Raw genomic sequence first — 22109 nt, 5'->3', positions numbered from 1 at the left:
CAACAGCCCCCTCAACAAACTCTACCACCATCTGATAACCTCTCGAGAAACTCTACCACCATCCGACAGCCCCTTCAACAAACTCTACCACTATCTGACCTCTTGGCAAACTTTACCACAAACCACCATCCTGCTCAATAAACTCTATCACCATCTGACAGCCCCTTCAACAATAACATTGCCCTTGAGTTATCCTTGAGGGAGGTCTTGCTTTACCCATACATAACTGTAGGTGGGTGGCTGTGTGCTTTGGCTTTTGGCCTAATGCCTTCAAGTGCATTCTAGCACATAACATAGGCAGAGAATTTGCTGATGTCATATTTAAGCATTAAGATATGAAGTCCCCAAGCTGGTCTCCTGTTGCTCGCAGATGAGCATGTACATAGTTTGCAACCAAGATGTAATAGTACATCATCAAGCCAACTACTGGAAGAAAAGCTCCAGGAAACGTGCCATAGGGTGTGTGCTTGTTTGCACGCACAGCTTAAGAAATGTCTTCTTTTTACATTCTGTTTCTGAGTTCCTGATGGTTTTAATTCTGTCCTTGGCAATAATTTAGGGTGTTGCAACAGAACCGCTTACGGGTCTGTAATGCCAGACCCAAAGCTTTTGGGAATGTAATTAAGGAAGCTAAACAGGATGGAACCCTGAGGGGCCAGATAAGTCTTAAACACTCTGTCCATCTAAGTAGCACTTTTCAGACTTATCCAGCTATATAAGATAGCCAGAAACTTTTTAAAAAGCGCCACTTAGCCAGATAAGTCGTAAACTGCTGCTTATCTGACTAATTCACATAGCTGGATAAGTCTAAATCAAATAGCCGGCTAAGTAGCACATTTAGACTTATCTGGCTATCTAACTTACCTGGCTATGTAGCATTATTTTTTAGACTTATCTGGCTATTTTACATAGCTGTTCTCGGACTTATTTGGCTATTTGGACAGACAAGTGGCACTTTTCAGACTTATCCAGCTAAGTAGCACCTTCTGCTACTTCACTGGATAAATTGGAATTATCGGGGTAAATGCCGCTGCTTATCCAGATAAGTTTGAATGTGTCCCTCTATGCAGCTTCAAAGGTGTTACTTAGCCAGATAAGTCAGAATTTAGCTGGATAAGTGTGCACAAATGATAAACCTACATAGTTTTACTTTAAATTTTAAAGGGATACACAAATATATTTTAAATGCGTTATTTAGACGCATTTATGCTCCCCCCCCCCCCCTTCGGTAAGTTGGTGGATTTTCTGACGCGTGCGCGGCAATGAACTAACCAGTTATACCAGTTAGCCTACCAGTTCATCCAGTCCAGCTGAAGCTCTTGAAGACCCTCCTGGCTCTTCAGCCTGAAGTCACCCCCTTTCACCCAGATGCCCCACCCAGTAATTTTTTCACTTTTAAGAAGTTTATGATCGCTTGCTGCAGATACAGAGCAGGAGTAAATATGCGCATATAAGGTTCCACATTCATATGCGTGAAATGCTCGTAAAATAGCAATTGACTTGTGTAAATATTGGCCCCTCCCCTTTTTTACACGTTTGGATTTACTCGGGGGCCATGACTTGTGTGTGTATGTCAAGGTTTCTAAAACAGCACCTGCTTGCATATACTACACATGCTACTTTTTGTTAAAATTCATCTTTCAGTTTTTAGACGCGTCTTAATTTCTAATGACAGGCATCATCCAGTACGTTCATTTCTAACACAATCGTTCCATCAACTGAATCCAATGTAGCACACTTCTCACGAGAGAAGAGCATTGATTTAATTGTGCCATTCCTGAGTAGTTAAACAGGTAGCTGCCTCTCCATTAACTAGAATCATGAAACTTTCTTTAAGTGAAGGAATTGTCCCAATGACTTTGAAAAGGGCTGTACTCAGACCTACTGTTCTTGAAAAAACCTGGCCTCATTTGATGAGATTTGGCAAATTACAGACCCGTCTCCTCACTTCCTTTTGAAGCTAACATACTAGAGTTTGTTGTTCTACAACAGCTGAATGACTTTTCTGGACAACCATAGTATCCTGGACGCCTTCCAGTTCAGGTTCCGTAAAGCCCTTGGGATGGAGACTACTCACTTCCATGATTGACACCGTTCACAGAGGGTCAGGCAGTAGTAAAAAGTACTTGCTGGCTTTTCTAGACATATCGTGCATTTGATTCCTTAGATTGGTGTTTCCCAACCCAGCGTGCTTCGGTACATTAGTGTGCCTTAGCTGGAGCTCCGTGTGTCGTGGCGGTCTTCAGCTTCTCTCTCCCCAACAACTGGCCTACAGCAGGATATCAACCCCACCAGCAGGGGGAGTCAGAGAGCAGTAATTACCTGCTGCTGCTTATACTTTCGCCACTGCTGGCTCTCCTCTGCAATTGAAATGGCATGGAGGACCCTGTAGTCTCACAAGTCCTGCTGGCCCCATTCAGTCCTGATTACAGAGGGAAATGGGAATAGAAGAAAGAAGCAGCACTAGGTCAGTGCTGCTGGAAGAGGCAGCTGAATTTGCTAGAAAGCTGGGGGTGTTGGGGGAAAGGGAAGGGAAGGAAAGAGAAAGTACTGATGCCAAGAAGGGAGAGGATAAGAAAGGGAAGGTGATTGGTGGGCAGAGGATGGAGTGGAGTGAGATGGTAGGAGACAGGTTGATGCAGATTATTTAGGGGGAGGGGTGGAAGAAGAGAGACAAGGAAAGAGAAGGTTATGATGCAGGAGGTAGAGGGGAGAGAAAAGGAAAGAGAAAGTTATGTGATGCAGGGAACACAAAAAACGTTGTGCCTTAGAGGAATTGGCTTATCTGGACTGCTTTTCAGTTGGTTTGAGTTCTCTCTGTCATGATCAGAACTGATGGCAATTGCTCTCATTGGTACGATATTCCCACCGGAGTCCCTCAAGACTCTGCCCCTCACTTCTCTTCTTCTTAAGGTCTACTTGGCTCCAATTGTCAAAATACTTGCAGGACTCTGTGTGGGATATCGTAGCCATGCAGATGCTATCCAGTTTTATACTGACTTGCAGCCTTGATGGTCTGATACATCTGCCTTGTTATCTCTCTGCATGTCAACAATTAAATCTAGAATGTAACATAAATTATCTCTGAATTTGAATAAAATAGACCTTTTGTTGTTACCAAACACTTCCTACATCGAAGTTCCCAATTCATTACACTGTAATAATGTCAATCTACAGTAAGCATTTCTCCTTAAGTCAAAAGCCTTGGTGTTTGGCTGGACTCCAGGCTCTCCTTTCAACAGCATATTAAAACTACCAACAGATCTGGAGTCTTTAAGCTGAGAGTTCTTCGTGGATTTATGCCACTGCTCAGCTCAGATGACTTTCACTTGCTAATCCAAGCCTTAATTTTGTGTCTTATTTGGGCCTTCCTGTTTACGCCTTTAGGACCCTTCAGCTTCTCCAGAATGCCACAGCACGTCGCATCGCTGGCACCTGTGCTATCGAAGTTACATCGGCTCCTGATTCAATGGAGAGCGTAGTATAAGATCTTCTCCAGCTCAGCTCCTTTCTCAGGGTCAATGCTCTTCTGAAAATTTACGCTCCCACAAGAAACTTACGTTCTCTTAGCAGGGGCATGTTGGATACTCCCTCACACAAACTGGCCCGTTGACAGGAGACACAAGAGCGGGCATTCTTGGTTGCAGCTCCCGAATTTTAGAATACACTTCCCATCAATCTGCGGCTCTAAAAAATTCAAAGCTGAGCTGAAGACGCACCCATTTAGACTTGTGTTTATGTGAATATGCTGACATTTTTTAATGGTCGCCTAATTAGGCTGGCTGTGTTTGTTTGTTTGCTGTTTGTTTACCTATATCTTAACTACATGCATTTATGACATATGATTATAAATCTCCCGTGCACCGGAAGATCTGAGAATTTCAATCCATTTAAAACTTCTCTTCTTGTCCTGTAGGATTGTATGTTCTGATGGGAGCTGGAGCACTGATGATACTGGTGGCCTTTTGTGGCTGCTGTGCAGCATTGCATGAGTCTCCATGCTTGCTTGGATCAGTAAGTAACTTATTCCAAGGATGCTTTTTCTGTTTCTGTTTAGGGGGAGGGAAGGGCAATGTTATTTGTTTTCAGCTCATGTTCCCCCCCCCCTCCTGCCTGAGGAAGAGACCTGAGTGGTCTCGGCTGCTTGCACCCTTAAACATCCATTAGCCTTAGGGGCTATTGTCACTAACCCAGCTGTCTGGTTAGTTCTCGTTTAACTAATTTTACTAACGTCATCAGTGAGGCGTTAATTCCATTTTATGGGTAAAATCCATGTTTGTCTAAAATCAGTTGAATATATATATTATTTCTATATCTGTCATGTGGCAGGAAGACAGAAGCCACTTAAATCACAGGGCATTATTTAAATGTTTTCTCTGCCAAATGTGCACTTAAAACCAATCAAGGAAAACTGTGGGCCTGACGTGCCAGATGGGGTCATGTTCATTTATTGCAGGAGGCCCAAGGTGATGCATGAGGATTTCAAAGGAAGGAGGACAATGTTCCTCCTTCAGTCCCCCCTTCCCCTCCTCTAAAGAGCGTGCTTCCTCGGGAATGAAAAGTAGGTGCCCCATTACAACCAAGAGCGACGCCAGAATCTCATTTCAAAGCGGGTCGTGCTGAGCCCTGAGAGAACGCCGCGTGCTGTGGTGGCACCAACTGGCAGCACGGTTGGGTATTTTGTCGAGGATGTGCAGTCATTTAAAACGACATCAAAGACGCAGGAGGCACGCGTCGTTTCGTATAATTTCCCCATCTGAAACGACCCCCAAAAAAAAAGACAAATTCTTAATTTCTGCTAAAATGCAGAAACAAAAGGTTTTCCCATGCACGCCCTTTTTATATTGCCTTGCAAACAGCCAGCGCCTCCTAATGTGCAGTTAAAAGTTTACAAATAGGAGCATGGATGGAGATTTCCGTGACGCCGACTGCGCGCGCCCTGAATGGAAATTACAGTGACTTCTCCTTTTCTGGTTTTTTCTCTGCTGTGCAAAGGCATTGAGAAGTTCCTGCAGCTCACGTAGGTCTGCGACCCATGTTTCCTCAGTGCTTGCTAGTCAATAGAAGAGGTACCCAAAATGTCCTCAGAGCTCTCAAGCTGTAAAATGACCTTCAGGTCAAAGAAGGGTTTGACAGAGGAGAACAGTGACCTGGAGATCGTCTTGCAGATGTTTATGGAGCGTATTTATTTTGCTGCTTGGTACCTCATTTTCTCATCCTGTGTTGGTAACGCAGACCTTTTTTTCTCTCAGTTCTTCGTCTGCTTGCTGGTGATCTTTGCTGCCGAGGTGACCGCTGGAGTCTTCGTGTTTCTAGGCAAGGGCATGGTAAGGACTATCCTGCTTTTGAAATGTTCCTGGAAATCTGGGTTCTTGGGTCTTCCCGAACTGACTTCCGCGCAATAAACGCGCCTCCTACTCCACGTTCAGTTTGTGGCCCAGGAGGCTGGTGAGATCTGGCTGACTGGAGTCGAGGGCGCCTAAACATGAGAACATACGACTTGCCAGACTGGGGAAGCACTAAAGCTCCATCTGGGCCAATATACATTTTTGTTTCTGAATATCTGACGTTCCGCCTTTTTGTCAGCTAGTCTCAAGTCAGAGTTACAGTTGAGGTTGCATCACAGCCGGCAGTCAAGACAGGAGCAAACCTGATGGAGAGGGATGTTACGACATGAGGTCAGAGATACGAGTTAGATTGCAGTGGCTGGCTAGGGCTGTTATAGCAGAGGTAAGGCACTAATCGCGGGACACGTATAGCGCTGTCCACCTCCAGCATATGCTCTAGCAGTCATGATTGTTTTAAATGACTTGTCTAATCCCTTTTTTTAAGCCCAGTTATGCTTTCTGCCTGCACATGGTTCTGTGGAAATGGGTTCCACAAGTTAATTCTGTGCTGCGGGACAAAGTACCTCCTTTTCTTGGGTTTTAATCTTCCTCCTGACAGCTTTTCCAGGAGACACGGTGAATAACTGTTCCCTCCATGCCTTTCAGGATCTGATATACCTTAATGATGGCCCATAGTCAGGTTCCCTGCTGCAGGGCAGTGATGGAGAAGTCCTGCGGGCTGGAACTAGGCAGGGCTGGAGCCACAGTGGGCTGAAACAAGACAAGGCAGAAACAAATTTCCACACTGAAGTTAGGGTCAGAGCAAGCAACCTCTAAGGTGCCTGCCAGTAATGGAAAGAGAGAGAAGAAAGCCGAGTGCCTGGGGACTGAGACATAGAGGGAGTGACACACGGAAAACGAGAGACAGAAACCGAGTGAGGGAGAGAAAACAATGTCAGGTTCTTGGCTGAAATTACGGAATCTGCCGTTCTCTTGGACTCAGCGCAGAATTTATTCTTAATGGTAAGGTTAACAAAACAGTGCATGGTTAATTTCACCTTCACAGAATCAAAACACAAACACACACTCCTCAAGGGCAAGAGAGGTTCCTCATAAGAGGCTTCTAAGGAAACTAAAAAGTCTTGGGATAGGAGGCGATGTCCTTTCCTGGATTGCAAACTGGTTAAGAGACAGGAAACAGAGAGTAGGATTAAGTGGTCTGTTTTCACAGTGGAAAAGGGTAAACAGTGGAGGCCTCAGGGATCTATAGTTGGACCGGTGCTTTTTAATATATTTATAAATGATCTGGAAAGGGGTGCGACAAGTGAGGTGACCAATTTGTGGTTAGCACAAAATTATGCAGCGTAGTTAAATCACAAGCGGACTGTGATAACTTGCAGAAGGACCTTGTGAGACTGGAAGATTGGGCATCCAAATGGCAGATAAAATTTAATGTGGACAAGTGCGAAGTAATGCATATAGGGAAAAATAACCCATGCTGTAGATACACAATGTTAGGTTCTATTTTAGGAGTTAGCACCCAGGAAAGAGATCTAGGCATCATAGTGGATAATACATTGAAATCCTTGGCTCAGTGTGCTGTGGCGATCAAAAAAGCAAACAGAATGTTAGGAATTATTAGGAAGGGAATGGTTAATAGAACAGAAAATGTCATAATGCCTCTGTATCGTTCCATGGTGAAACCGCACCTTGAATACTGTGTACAATTCTGGTCGCCGCATCTCAAAAAGGACATAGCTGCACTGGAGAAAGTACAGAGAAGGGCGACCAAAATGATAAAGGGGATGGAACAGCTCCCCTATGAGAAAAGGCTGAAGAGGTTAGGGCTGTTCAGCTTGGAGAAGAGACGGCTGAGGGGGGATAGGAGAGAAGTCTACAAAATCATGAAAGCACTTGACAGGTTAATGTAAATCTGTTATTTACTGTCTCAGACAACAGAAGGACCAGGGGGCACTCCATGAAGTTAGCAAGTAGCTAATTTAAAACAAATTGAAGAAAATTATTTTTCTTTCAACGCATAGTTAAGCTCTGGAATTCATTGCCAGAGGATGTGGTTACAGCAGTTAGTGTAACTGGGTTTAAAAAAGGTTTGGATAAGTTCCTAGAGATAAAATCCATAAACTGCTATTAATCAATAAGGAACAGTAGCTTGAGATCTATTTAATGTTTGGGTACATACCAGGTATTTGTGACTTGGATTGGCCACTGTTGGAAACAAGATACTGGGCTTGCTTGACCCTTGGTCTGACTCAGTATGGCATGTTCTTATGTTCTTATGTCCTTATGTCATGTTAAGGAACAGCCCACAGCCCCTAATAATGTTCTGCTACGTCAGGTACTCGTAAGACCAGTCCAGGTTTGTTCCACAGGTATATAAAGGCATTCAACAGATCAGAACATCCAGGTTCACTTCACAATTTACGGATCTCCTAATCTGGGTTACGCCAACCCAGCCACGCAGCCCCCAAATTGCTGGGAACCAAGGGCATTCCCAGGGATCCCCTTTTTTCCAAGAATTAGGGCCCAGTCCTCTTCCTCAAGGACATGGCCACTGATCCCTGCATCCAGCTCCATACTAGGCCTCCTCAGCATAACTTTATCGGCACCACTTGGTGGTGGCTTGGGGGACAGGGGCTCTGTTCGAGACCAGAGAGCCGGAGGCACAGCTCTAGGGCGACATCTACTGGCTGACTGCAGGAAGCACGCAGGGCTTGTTTCACCCCTCCCCCCACCCTCAGTTAAAGCATTGGCCGGTAGAGGTAATTAAGAGGACTCAAAAGCTCCAGGTAACCACAAGTCACTCACTGCCTTTGGCAACCCGCTCTGTGCATGATTTGGGTGCTTTTTTTTTTTTCCTTTAGAAATAAATCAAGCCTTTTTTACTATTTATTTAAAAATATTTGTTAATCACTTTACGGAGTTCAATAAATCACTCAGAGCGATGTATGAAATTAAAATATCAAGTTACAATGCACAAAATCTAAACAAAACTGAAACATAATTCTAGGGCATAAAACATCAGCGCAACTGGAGCAGTCATCATCAAAAACAATCTCTGCTCCTCCACGCCAGTTATGTTACCCGCCATCCTCCTACACCCCAGAAATCATCAGCCAGGCTTTTAACGCCCTACAAACCTTCATCAGTGCTTTCTGGGCTTTACTGGTTCTGCTCTCTGATAGGAGGGAAAGCCCTCCCCGGGGGACAGGGAGGGGAGTTGCAACATCAGCTGCTGACCGGAGGTCGTTTATCCTCTTTCTCGCTCCAGGCCGTGCAGGAGGTTCAGAGCATCTACAACAAATCTTACGACAGGTACATAAGCGGGGAAGGGAACGAGACCCGAACCCTGCTGTCATTTCACAAAGTGGTAAGTGCCGCCGCCCCCAGTGCTCTCGCACAGCTGCAGCCAAGTCAGAGTGGGTCGTCTGTTCTTGTTTTTTGGGTTTTTTTAATTTAATTTAAAATGGGTGTTCCTTCAAGGGCTTCCATTAATACAAAGACATTGAGGATGTGCACACAAAGAAATCGTGTTTTATGTTTTCTTTTCTTGGGGGTTTCCTTGAGTTTTGGTTCTTTATTGTTTTTTATTTCTGTTCAGTTCATTCGCTGAACCAAAAACCCCCCAATTACTTTCTCAGCCCCAACCTCTCTGCAGCCCCCCACAGTTCCCTTGGCAGGCTCCTAGGTAGAAAGGGCCAGTAATAAACTGCGGTCATCTTGGCCCGCCAGGTGTGGTCATACAATGGCACATGGCAGTCGTAAAACCCGGCACTGGTCGCAGAACCAGCTGGTACCATTGTACCGCCAGATCCGGTGAGGCAGAAGTGACTGGGACTCCCTCTTGCCTCTTTCTAGCTAGGAAAACCCCGCAGAATGGGGAAGCAGGCATTGGGAAGACTGGATGTGCCAGTTAAAAATGCACAATATTATTTACCAAACCAAAAATATATGAAGAATTTTTTTATTTTTTCCAAAATGGGCTTATTTTCGGTTCAGTTGCAATGAAGTGAAGCGAAAATCGACTCATTTGTAATGTTGTACCCCTTTGGGTAAAATGAATGCACACCCTAGAAGACATTTATTTTATTATATTTCTAAACAAGGCTCTAAAACCACTTAAATCTTATTATTATTGTAAATATTGAAATGCACAGCTCCCTTGAAAGAAAATAGTAGATAATTCTACAAACATTATTAGCTCCCTTTGACGGTTTCTTGCACTGACTGTTTATATTCTAACATTGTCTACTCTAACCCAAATCTTCCCCCACCCACAGATTTCCTAATATTTACCAGTATTTTGAATCTGGAGAATTTAGTGACGTGGTCAAAGATGCTCATTGCATTCAGACGTGAGCTCTTAGGGTCACTTAGAAATAATAGGATATCATCTGCGAAGAGGACAATTTAAATTTCTACAGCACCTAAGCAGATATCTTCCAGTACAACTGAATTCAACAATTTTTTAATTATTTTTAGTGTTTGCATAAATAATATGGGAGAGAGAGGACAACCCTGTGTAATCCTTCTGAAATATAGCTGTTAGCAATCATGGCCACTACCGGATTAGCATAAAGACCTTTAATGTTCTGCACGATTACACCTGTAAACCCACATTTTTCAAGTGTAAATAACAAGTACCCTTAAGAAACTCTGTCTGATGCATTCTTGGCATCATCACTGATCGGTAATGATTACTGCTTTTGTCTGCCGGCAGATTCTAAGGCAGCTATGGTTTTGCATACATTAGCTGTTGCATGTCTACCTGGGACAACCCCTTTTTACTCTACAGAAATTAAATCAGGAAGAAGCTTTCTGAGATGATTAGCTATAATCTTAGCAAATATCTTCACATCCTGTTTAAATCACAAGATAGGACGGCATGATGCTGGCTCTTCTGGATCATTGTCGTTCATGGGCATGACAGTTATAATAGCATTGTTTAAAGACGAGATGATTTTTTTTGGTTTGTGAAATTTCATTGAATATGTTACACAGCAGAGCCTCAGCGTGCTCTATTAAAATCTTGAACTCTGAGCTAAATCCATCAGGCCCAGGGGATTTAAGAAGTTTTAACTATGCTATGGTCAGTTTGATTTCTTCTATGGAGAAGGAAGAACCCGTTTTTCTAACAAACTGCTTCATTGGCTGACGTGACCCCGAGTGCACTGTCAATGAACACAGTGGGACAGAAGTTGCACTGTTTCACAGCACTTCACACCAGCTTTCAGCTGAGTCCTAGGAGCACAAGCAGGAAACGTGACCTCCCCACAGTCACCCGGAGAGTCAGTAGCAAAGGGTGATGTTTATCTTGTGGCCCAGGACTTCTCCTGCATCTCAGTCCATCCAGAGCATTAGCCTAAATATTAGGGTATTCTTCTCAAAACTGGCCCCAAACTGGCTTATCAGGCAGAAGGCAGAATTCATCCCAACCTCGGTCCTACCCAGTGACAGCACCGTGATGTGCAGATCAATCAGCCCTATGGCATCCCGGTGTCATTTTTCCACTTTGTAGCATAGCAGAAATTCTTCAATGTGTATACAGCAATGATAAGAGCTGTGTGGGAACACAGAAGATGTTGGCAGAAAAGGACCACGTGGTCTATCCTGCCTATTGTCCTGTCCAGGGCTTAATTTGTAGACAGAAAGGAAGTGGAACAATGGAGGTGGGGGGTGAGATGGGCAGGGTCAGGGCCTGGTGTGACCTGTGCAAAGGGGCGGGGCCAGGGCCAAGTGTGAACTTTCTCTTTCTCACACACACACACACACACACACCGACTTGCCTGGCAAGTTTGTTGGGTTGGTTGAACCAGCTTGTTTGATTGACAAATCTACGGTGATTTTGGATTTCCTGTTAAGACTTTCTGCTTGCAGTGGCAATGAAACAATGAACGCTAGACTTTTTCCTGTCTGCACAATCTAGCTGAATTGCTGCGGGAAGGACAACACTGAAAGAGCTGTGCAGGTGGAGTCTCTGTGCCCCCCAGAAGACCAGGAGCACAAAGTAAGCGCCTGTGCTGTTTTCTTTGTGGGACAGGGGGGGAGGAGGAGGAAGTTTAAAGCTAGAATTACCGCAGTGTTTCTTTCATTTAATTTAATGACGCACTGATGTGTTATGTATTTTTTTTTTTGGTAACCTGTGAAAGACGCAACCCAAACGTAAGCTTAAGGGAACTAAAGACCTGACCGCTGATCAGTGAACTGTTAATCCACTTAAGCTTTCAAATGGCGGCCCAGGACATTCCAGGGATCAGGGGAAGGGCCGAGCGGTGGGATCACAAGGCTTTCCTTCCACTAGGCCATAAAGTTGAGTGTGACAGCGTTTCTTTTTGTCTTTCCCCCCCCCCCCCCCTCCCCAAAACCAACCGGGGCCACAACTTGGAAACTGTCAGCAAGGCCGCTGAAGAATCTTGAGCATGAGAGACCTTTGATCTCTCTTCTGTGTAACCCAGCTCGCTCTCTCCTCCAGCGGTCTCTTCCTCCGAGATCTGCTACCACTACAGAAAATCTGTAAGGTAACCAAGGCCCACTGAGCCTGTTCCTCCCATGGTCTGCTGCCATCCAGATACTGCGCGGTAATCAAGGCCTACAAGGCCATACAAATCCTTAACAGTAACTCAAGCCCTTCCTAGCCTCTTTTTCCAAGCAGAAAGCTGGGGTCCCTCTCCAGCACTGGACATTGGGGTTAGGGTTACAGCAGAGGCTCCTTGCATCAGACAGCCGGATAGGAGGGTTGCGCCCCTTGGGGTGGTCACCCTTACCAAAAGGTTCTTCCTGCACTGCTGCTCGGAGATGCTTGTACTGTTATCAACAAACAGGAATTACCATGCTAACCTACATTTTGTGCCTCTAAGAAACCCCTCAAAACATCTCGAAATCAGTTTTTACACTTCATTATTGAAAAATGTCTTACAGCTTTGTCGGGTCTTTGGTGGCATTCCTTAGCTAAACTGAAATTCCTAACCGTCCCATCTCGCTGATCTTACTGAGGGGTCACGCTAGCATCTCTCCCTCTCTCTAAGTGTACATTTTTTTGCTGTACGCTTTTGTCTCTCTGGGTAGCTTAACTTTGGGCTCATGCCTGACAGCATCCCCCTAAAGCAGGACTTCCCAGACCTGTCCTGGTCACTCTGCACATCCAGTTAGGGCTTTCAGGATATCCGCAAAGAATATGCATGGCATACAATTTGCATACCTCGGACACCCAGCATATGAATCTTTGTCTCATGCATATTCACTGTGGCTATGTTGAAACCCCGAGTGGATGCAGGGTCACCAGAATAGGTTTGGGCAGCCCCGCACTAAAGCCTGCCGAGATTTAAGATGTTTCATTCCAGCTGTTGCATAATTCTAAATGTTTTATTTGGAATGCACAAGAGAGTAACTTCTTACGAGCAGGGAGTCCACTGTCAGCTGACGTAGTATCCAGTCATCTTCCCTCCCCCACTCCCATTCTGCAGTTATGACCATAGCCCCAACCCCTGGCTCAGCAAACCTAACCCATTCCAGAGAGACCTGAGCAAGCCCTGAAATTACTAACGGGCCAATACAGTACAGAGCACTCCGGCTGCACATTTTACTTTCAGAAATTAGCGCCTACCCAAAGGTAGGCGCTAATTTCTCTCGGCACCGGGAAAGTGCCCAGAAAAGCAGTAAAAACTGCTTTTCTGTGCACCCTCCGACTTAATATCACAGCGATATTAAGTCGGAGGTCCCGAAAGTTAAAAAAAAGTTAAAAAAATAAATGTTTGAAATCTGCCCACGGGTTGAAAACGGGACGCTCAATTTTGCCGGCATCTGGTTTCCGAACCTGTGGCTGTCAGCGGGCTCGAGAACTGACGCTGGCAAAATTGAGCATCGGCTGTCAAACCCGCTGACAGCCGCCACTCCTGTCCTAAAAGAGGCGCTAGGGACGCGCTAGTGTCCCTAGCGCCTATTTTTACCGCAGGCCCTAATTTAAATAAATTAATTTACTGAATCGCGTGCACAGGAGAGTGGCCTGTGCGCGCGCCGGGAGAGCGAGCGCTCTCCCGTGATTTTTACTGTATCTGCCTGAATGTTTGGAAAAGATTTAGTTTTGTCCTTCTTTTCATCTCATTTAGCTGAGGGAGGAAAGAATGTCGTTCTTAGGCTTGTTTGCCAAGTTCAGGTGCATTAGGACATTTGTGCTCCTTTTACAGAACTGCATGAAAGAGATTCAGAAACTGGTAAACTCCAAGCTCCAGATAGTCAGCATAGTTGGGATTTCAATCGCCGGGGTTACGGTGAGTAATTGCTTTTTGTGATCCAAGGTCAAGTCCGGTGATACCAGGACCACATGTTCCTTCTTTCCTTTATTTCAATCCCTGGATGAAAGGGGCACCCACATTTAAGGGCAATGACCCTTCCTTCCCTGCCATAGACTTGAGTGACATCAACCTTTAAAAAAAAAAAAGTCAAGATGGCTGTGTTATCACTGTGACAGGAACAACAATCTCCCCCGTCAGCTGATAGGAAGCTGTACCTTCCGTGCCACCAATGAGTCGGAAATGTCTGGTCTCTACTGAGAGGTGGTCTGGTTATACAAACCTGACTTGCATGATGCAGCAGTACTGGGGCTTCATTTCAAGGTCAAGGGCGTGGCTCTCAGTGATTAGATCAACTTGGGTTCAAATGCCACTTCCCCACTGTCACCGCTTGTGACCTTGGAGAACGTCACTTTATCTCGCCTCAGGTACCCACTTAGACTGTAAGCTCTTTTGGGCAAGGACTTATCAGACCTGAAAAAATATTATTATTATTATGATTATTATAGCACCTCTGTTAATTCTTGGTTGCCAGTGCTTTCTCTAGTGACCTCTGAAAAACAAACAAATGTTCTGCTGAAATATAGCACATTGCACTTCTGCAAGCCAGCGTGGCCCTGTGCAGGTAAAGATACTGTGATGTGACATAATTTGCCCATTGACCCTGGAGGGAACATCTTTTCAGATCAGAATAGGGAGCGAGGTGGGGGAGGCGGAAGCCACGAGATATATCTGAATCCTGAGCGCCTCTGAGCAATGAAATTAGAGCGTTGGTTTAGAGTAAGCTGCTCTGCATTTCAGCCAGAGCCATGCGGGGTGAGGGGATGGGTCAGGCAGCTACCAGCCAGCACCACTGACCTCCACTGGCTCGGTGCACCTCGCATCCTCTTCCCATTTCTCCTGGCGCAGTGGCTAACAGGTATCCAAGGTCTTACAGCACCACTAAGACGGTTACAAATAGTATGTTAAGTTTTATCTAGCCAAGCTGGGTCCAGAAACAAAGGAGATAATTTTAAAAGGCGTTACACATGTAAATGTAACATACATTGGACCCAGAAAGCAACAAGGAAGACAATCTACCAAAGCTGTGAGGTTAACAAAAGGAAGATAGATCCAAAGTGCGTAAAGTGCACTTGCATGTGAAAATCCTATGGACAATTCAATGGCATATACAGTATTGTAGCAATTTTCAAAAGCCCACTTACACAGATAAAGTGCATTTACGTGTGTAAAACCCAGTTTTAAGTGTGTAAATGCTTCTTGAAATCAGGCCCTTAGTTTTTAACATGACTTATTAAATGTCTATCCTTCTTCTGATACCCCTGGTGCTGCTTTACCCTTGTCTTAGTGTATGCCGATGCTAAGCAATGCATTCCCAGTTGTTAGCACTAGGTGTCACTACAGCTTTTCAAATACTGCACAGCAGAAAACATTATTGTGGTTTACGAGCTCAAAAATTCTAATATTAAATTCAGATCTCCCTCCCCTCAGAAATTTATAAAGTCATGAGTGGGCTGGAACAAGTAAATACAGGATGGTTACTTGTGGGCTCTGCCAGGTACTTGCGACCTTGATTGGCCAGTGTAGAAGACAGGATGCTGGGCTCGACGGACTTCAGTCTGACCCAGCATGGCAATTCTCATGTTCTTATTAGATATGAGGCTTGCTCAGTTCTTGCAAGTCATAGCCGACTTGGAAACAGTGAAGTTCATATTCAGTCCAAAACAACTAGATTCAACTCACCCCAACTGAGCTGATTCAGATTTTTTGGGACACGAGTGACTTATGACTTAAATAGAATGGAGTTGTGGGTTTGTTCGGGGTCTGCTGGTATTTGTATTTGCCCTGTGGTCTATAATACTGAACTAAGAAAAATGACAAGATTCACTATGTCTTTTTTGTGAAAATATGAAAAACTATATTTTTCTGTATATGGTATGAAAGAAAACTAGCGCTTATAAGAACACCTGAGACAAAATGACAAAGCGCAATATATACAATATATCAGCACAATATGCAGAAGTAATTTCCCCCACTAATAGTGTGCAATTTTATACAAAACCTAGCAGAAACTGTCCCTTTGCCCGAAGGGCGTCTCCTTGCCCCCAGATGGGTGAATCAGCAAAGCGAGCTCTCTTTTTGGAGACAAGGTCAGCGCTGGAGACACCCCCCCCCCCCCCCCACCTCAGTTCTCAGCAGGAAATCTGCCCGGGGTATGATGGGCTGGGGTTTTATACCTCTTGGGACTACTCGTGCTCAGAAGGGATCTCTTTGTTCCCTTCTTCTGAAAAATTGCCAAGCTAGGAAATGTTACTGCGGATGTAGATTTCTTATCACCATATTGTCTGCCCTGGGGGGAGTTGCCAGAGGTGACCCTGACTAGGCCAGAGAAAGGGAAAAGAATCTGTGGGTGAAGAAGGAGGGGAAAGGGAGAGAAGGGAGGGAGAAAGAAAAGAGCAAGGGGGCTCTCCACACCTCACAAGCTTGTGTGTTATCGTTTGCTACGCGGTGCTTCCTACTAGCTATGTGCTGCCCTAGTACACAGCAATGGAGTCTAAACTGCACTTTCTCTTTAACAATAAGATGGACGAAGGTGCGGGCCGGAGGAAACTCACATCACAAAGCAAGAACTGCCCCACAGTGACACAAAACCACATGCAATCATTACAAAAACTCTTAACAGTATTTTTCTCTCAAAGACAGAAAATTGTTACACAAGATTACTCACTAATACAAATGGTAACCTGACATCTCGCTGTCATAAGACTGCTGTCAAAATTGGGTTAGAACTGACTCTGAGTAAAACCCCATCCTGAAAGACCTGGCCTGGAACGGCCAAAGCCACAGGCCATGATGGTCTTAAACCATAAGACGTGCTGGCAGCGCAGTGTGCGGACTTCTGTTATTTATTTACTCAATGGACTATGTCTTCTCTTCCAGATCTTTGGAATGATATTCAGCATGGTCCTGTGCTGTGCGATCCGCAACACCAGGGATATGGTATAAATGGCTCCCGGTTGTCACATCTCCCCCTCACTCGCCCTATCCCCGCACTCCCAGCCCTCCAAACACCCTCCCCCTCTCCCCCCCCCACAACAAGCAGGTCCTCCCTCCAGACAAGATAAACAACTGTAATACTTTTCCATGTGTAAAAATATTGTTGTCAACCAAGTGATGTTTGATAAAGATGTGCTGTTTGACATGCCCATATATATATAATCATTGTTGTTATTTTAATTCAGGAAGGTAAACTATATAAAATGACAGATAGGAAATACATTGAAAGATTTTTTTCAAGTGAAGAAGTTATATTGTTTTATAATAATTTTTGATCATTTTTTAAATATATAATTTGTTTTTCTGCTACTTTGTTCACCAATGTGGATCCAATGGTGTATGTATTTAAATATATATATTGCAAATATTGTGCATTTTTTTATGCTTTGTATTTCCTTAAGTGCCTTTTGGAAACCTAAAAGACTTGCTGTCAGTCTCTCATACACTGGATCTTCTCTGTAAGATTGTCTCAGCTTTTAGGCTGTTGAGCCTTTAGCTCCCATCTACTAGGTCTCAAAAAGACAGAGAAGAATTATTGTTCTGCATGTGTGTATACTCAGCAGCCGTGGCCTGTGACTCTCTGAGGGGACATTCCAAGAATCAAGGAACTAACCTTAATGTAATAGGATCCAGTGTGCTTCCTAAATATGTTGATTTCCATGATTCTTGGCTGTGCGGGTATATACTGTACATATATATATATCCACATAGGACTCTTTTGCATCTTTTTTTATGGTGCTGTTGCCTAAAAACAATCAGCTCCTGTGAGACCAACTTTTAGCTTGGTCTAATCACCCATCCATAAGTATCTAGCAAAGACCACACATGTGTAGGGGTGAATCTAATTGGTAAAATGGTCCTAATTAAACGGCTGTGGTTAGCATCACTGTACCCCGGTTTACCTGTTACTGCCTTGATTAGCAAGTGCACTGTCCATATAAAGCAAGGGTGACCATTTAGCTCTATGGCCAGGCTGAGCTAGTCTGGGTTTTACCCCATTGCATGCAGGGCAGTGTACCTTATTAGCCTCCTTATGTCTACAAATCCACCTCACCCATGGCCAAAGTATCCCAATAGATAGCGCGGGAATTCAATATGCATTAAGGTTTGCGTCACACCTTGGCCCCTTATTGAGATAAAAAGATGGATAAATATCTGTGAAAAGAAACTGCTTGGCTGAAATTGAAAGGCCAGATCTGAAAAAATGCTCTAGGTTGTCATTTCAAATTGTGAAGATCGAGTAATTTTTTTTCACACTTGTTATTTCTTCACCTTTATTTAGAAGTTGGGATTGGTTTATTTTAGTGGCTTGACTGGACAATGAGTTTTATACTCACTCAGTATTTTGACAATCTTTACTTAAAATAGAGGTTTGCTACCATGGGGGCCGATGCAATACAGTGCGCTCAGCCGAGCGCACTGCATAACCCACACTCGGACGCGGCTTAAATAGGCGCTAATCCACCCCTAGAAAAGTCAGCGCCCGCTTTCTGCGTTTAATATAGCATCGGCCCCATGGTTGGGCGCCTCCATTCTGTGTGAGTAGCAGCACAGCAGTCAGTGCTGTCAGCTTGTGATGGGTGGGGCATGCTGACGTTACTCCTCCACTGCTTCTGCTGGTTTCCAGATGTGATGTGATGGGTGGGGCGTGCTGACGTTACTCCTCCACTGCTTCTGCTGGTTACCAGATGTGATGTGATGAGTGGGGCGTGCTGACGTTACTCTTCCACTGCTTCTGCTGGTTTCCAGATGTGATGTGATGAGTGGGGCGTGCTGACGTTACTCCTCCACTGCTTCTGCTGGTTACCAGATGTGATGTGATGGGTGGGGCATGCTGACGTTACTCCTCCACTGCTTCTGCTGGTTACCAGAACGGTTGCATGCAATAGCTTGTGATGGGTGGGGTGTGCTGACGTTACTCCTCCACTGCTTCTGCTGGTTTCCAGATATGGTGTGATGGGTGAGGCGTGCTGATGTTACTCCTCCACTGCTTCTGCTGGTTACCAGATGTGATGTGATGGGTGAGGCGTGCTGACGTTACTCCTCCACTGCTTCTGCTGGTTACCAGAACGGTTGCATGCAACAGCTGCAGGAAATCACATGCTCACAACAAGAACTCTGGAGGTCAACCTTAATGCCCAGGTGGACGGCACTTTTGTACACGTGGATAAGAAGCCGTTATTTTGTTGCAAATGTCCTCCTGCAAGCTGACGTGTTCATGCTCCGTGGAGATGACCTATTGGTAGAGACCCCTTCCCTGGCCACTTCCCCTATCCCTTTCTTCTATACTTTTCATAAATTATTCAACTCTAAATCATTCTCCTGTATCTTATGTCATGAGTGCTAATAACATTATAAAGAAAAATATGTGTATTTCCAATAATCTTATAATGTTCTGTCAGTGTATGTGGGGTGGGATGGGTTCTGCCCAGGACAGTCAGAACTGTAAATGTTAATTGTTGAGGTAATTGTGAAGAAATCAGACTGTTCTAATAAAAGACAAATTTCTGTTTGACTCCATCTAGATTTGTTTACAGATGTTCATTTAGTAAAATATTTTTGAAATATGGAAATGAACCATTCCAAAATGGATAATGTTGATTCCTAACATGTTTGATTAATTGAGAGCTATAGGGACTAGGGATGTGAATCGTGTGCCCGATCGTTTTAATGATCGGGTTCGGGGGGGGGGGGGGGGGGAATCTGATCGTTACGAGATGTGAATTGGAATCGGTTCCGATTCCAATTCACATCACTAATTTTTTTTAGTGAGGCCCGCGCCGATAAAAAAAAAAAACAAACCCCACCCCGACCCTTTAAAATTACCCCCGTAGCCTCCCCCACTCTCCCGACCCCCCCAAAAAAACTTTTTACACATACCTGGTGGTCCAGGGGGGCCGCGGGCAGCGATCTCCCCGTTCCCACGCTATCAGCTGCGCTAAAAAAATGGCGCCGATGGCCCTTTGCCCTTACCATGTGACAGGGCAAAGGTAGCGGCGGCGCCATTTTGAATATTGGCAATACGGCCCGCGTGCAGGAGATCGCTCCCGGACCCCCAGGGACTTTTGGCCAGCTTGGGGGGGGCCTCTTGACCCCACAAGACTTGCCAAAAGTCCAGCGGGGGTCCGGGAGTGACCTCCTGCACTCTGGCCATATTGCCAGTATTCAAAATGGCGCCGGCGCTACCTTTGCCCTCACTATGTCATAGGGGCCGACGGTAGAGGTGCACAACCCACCTGTTCTGGATTCATCTAACTAGATGCTAAGAAAGAGCAGGGTTCTTTTTCATTTTTATCCACTTCTAGATTCACCATTTGCCTCATAGGTATAACTGTAAGCTAGATATGGTTCCAACATATTCTTCCCCAAGTCTTCAGACTGAATTGGCCAAAACAGAAAAAAGCAGCTGCAATGACATTGGTAAGGGCCGCAGTTGGTTTTCTTTAATTCAAGGACTACTGTCTTGGTACAACTGATGCATGTTAAGTTGGGGAAAACCAGCTCATACATGTAGATTCTTGATTATTTTTTAACAGAAGTTACAGTATGCGTAATGCTGATGGAATATTCATTATGCATTTTTTTTTATCATACTCCTCACGTCATGGGTTTCATTATATATGTATAGAAAATTTACCAACTCTACTTTCTTTGAAAAGTATTCCTTTGTTGCCAAAAATAATACCATTCTTTCACTGCCTCTTGCCTAAGTTTCTTTGCTTCAGTGCTTTCAGTAGGAGATTGACCCCTATCTCTTTTTCTTTTGGTGAACATGAGGTAGAGGCCTGCTGTTTGAATTATGGCATTTATTTTAATTGATGGTTAAGTTATCAAAACACTGGCCATTGTAAATGAAAAAAGACCAGTGACCTGTTTAAATCAAGTAATGCTCCATGGAAGAAGCCTTCAAGGTGGGGGCAGGGTAGGGTTCAGAATCGTAACCTGCTTCTTCTCCTTGGAACTCCAGCTCATTCCCATTGCAAAGGCCCCTAGAGTTACTGATGATTAAGCTTAGAAAGATGAGCATTTCATAGGGATATATTATCTCTGGCTAGATGCACTCGGTGCCCGTTAACAATATATACAGAGACGGTGCTGAGATTAATTAAAATGAGTCTGCCCGTAGCACTCAGTGGATGTCTCTCTCAGCCAGTGTGCAGACTGCATGGCTTAGGTTACTAACATCAAACTACACTTTTTACAAAGTGTCTCATTTTTATTCTAATTTATAAGCCCCTCAACTAGATTATTTTTGGTGAGGCAGGGGTGGTCAACTGTTTTCTTCCTGTTCTTTTGGGCTATCAGGTCAGTGCCTCTAGGCATCATGGGGGGGAAATTGGGTGGGGGCAGTTTTCTCCTTTAGATCATCCTCCCAACTCAACAGGGATAGTCTTTGACTTCTCTTGATCCTTTCTTCAGATGAACTCTTTTTAAGACTGTGCATGACTAACGTGTTTTCATTTTTCATTTTGTATTTAAGTTATTCATTGAATTTGTATATTATGTTTTGTCAGTAACTTTATACATGTCAAATAAAAAGACTGTTAAAAAAATTTTTTTAAAACTGCATTTCAAAAGTCACCAGACCACTGCTCATTTCTAGAAGCATGTTATTTCTCTAGATATACTGTTACCAGTGGGATGCCTGCTTGCTGTATTAACAAACAGCACAGCAGTCCCGATTTACCTTTTTTATAATTACAGCAAGTCTGCAAAAGCTGTCAGAAAAGTTAGAAAAATAATCTCGGTCAATATTAAGAATCATTCAAAGATACTGCTGCACATGAGCTTTCAAGAACACATACATCTGAAGAGGTTTACATGATTTTGAAAGCACATGCACATCATAAACTTTAGGTAACAAAAGAAAGGTTGTCATATCATGCCAAAAATAATCTAGTTTCCTTCAGGACCAATACAGCTCCCAGAACTGTACACAAAAACTTAACTAAAAAAAACCCCCAAACCAACACTGTCCAAATCTGTGAGACTACATTCAAATCTTAGCCTTCTTGATTGTAACCAGGTTTTCTGTAATAAATACATTTCCACTAAGCAGGGACAGTCTCTTATGTATCCAGTGCTAAATTTAAAAAAACTAGAAATTTGCTTTAACTGTCATGTGGCTCATTTTTTTCTTAGTCTGTTTTCTTGTAAAACTGGAGATTTAATCCTTCTGTTTTGGCCATGGTAGTTAATGTCTTCCATAAAGATTGGGTGGTGGGACACTAACTCATCGTACAGGTTTCTCAGTCTCAGGCACAAGCACTTGGATCTCAGCTGAAAACAAACAAACAAAAAAAAAAAGGCAGAGACTCACAGAGCACATGCAGATGTGATACTGGCACAGAAAGAAAAGATTAATTGCAGAACAGTGCAAGAGACTTCCAAGGCAAGCTCAGCTCCAGGATTTTCATGT

General features: G+C 44.1%; 1 protein-coding gene across 1 annotated transcript in view; it reads left to right on the top strand.

Annotated features, from left to right (window-relative positions):
- Nucleotides 1-19210, top strand: part of TSPAN2 (tetraspanin 2) — a 69510-nt gene extending 50300 nt beyond the window's left edge. The window contains exons 3-8 of the mRNA XM_029573015.1: nucleotides 3917-4014; nucleotides 5253-5327; nucleotides 8617-8715; nucleotides 11272-11352; nucleotides 13529-13612; nucleotides 16574-19210. Of these exons, the coding sequence (XP_029428875.1) occupies nucleotides 3917-4014; nucleotides 5253-5327; nucleotides 8617-8715; nucleotides 11272-11352; nucleotides 13529-13612; nucleotides 16574-16639 (503 nt within the window). The 3' untranslated portion in view covers nucleotides 16640-19210. The remainder of the gene's footprint in view (nucleotides 1-3916; nucleotides 4015-5252; nucleotides 5328-8616; nucleotides 8716-11271; nucleotides 11353-13528; nucleotides 13613-16573) is intronic.
- Nucleotides 19211-22109: the final 2899 nt, after the last annotated feature.

This window comes from Rhinatrema bivittatum, chromosome 12 (assembly GCF_901001135.1).
Source record: "Rhinatrema bivittatum chromosome 12, aRhiBiv1.1, whole genome shotgun sequence".
NCBI classification, from domain to species: Eukaryota; Metazoa; Chordata; class Amphibia; order Gymnophiona; family Rhinatrematidae; genus Rhinatrema; species Rhinatrema bivittatum.
The sequence above is the reverse complement of the archived record's forward strand: the minus strand, read 5'-3'. Positions and strand labels throughout refer to the sequence as shown.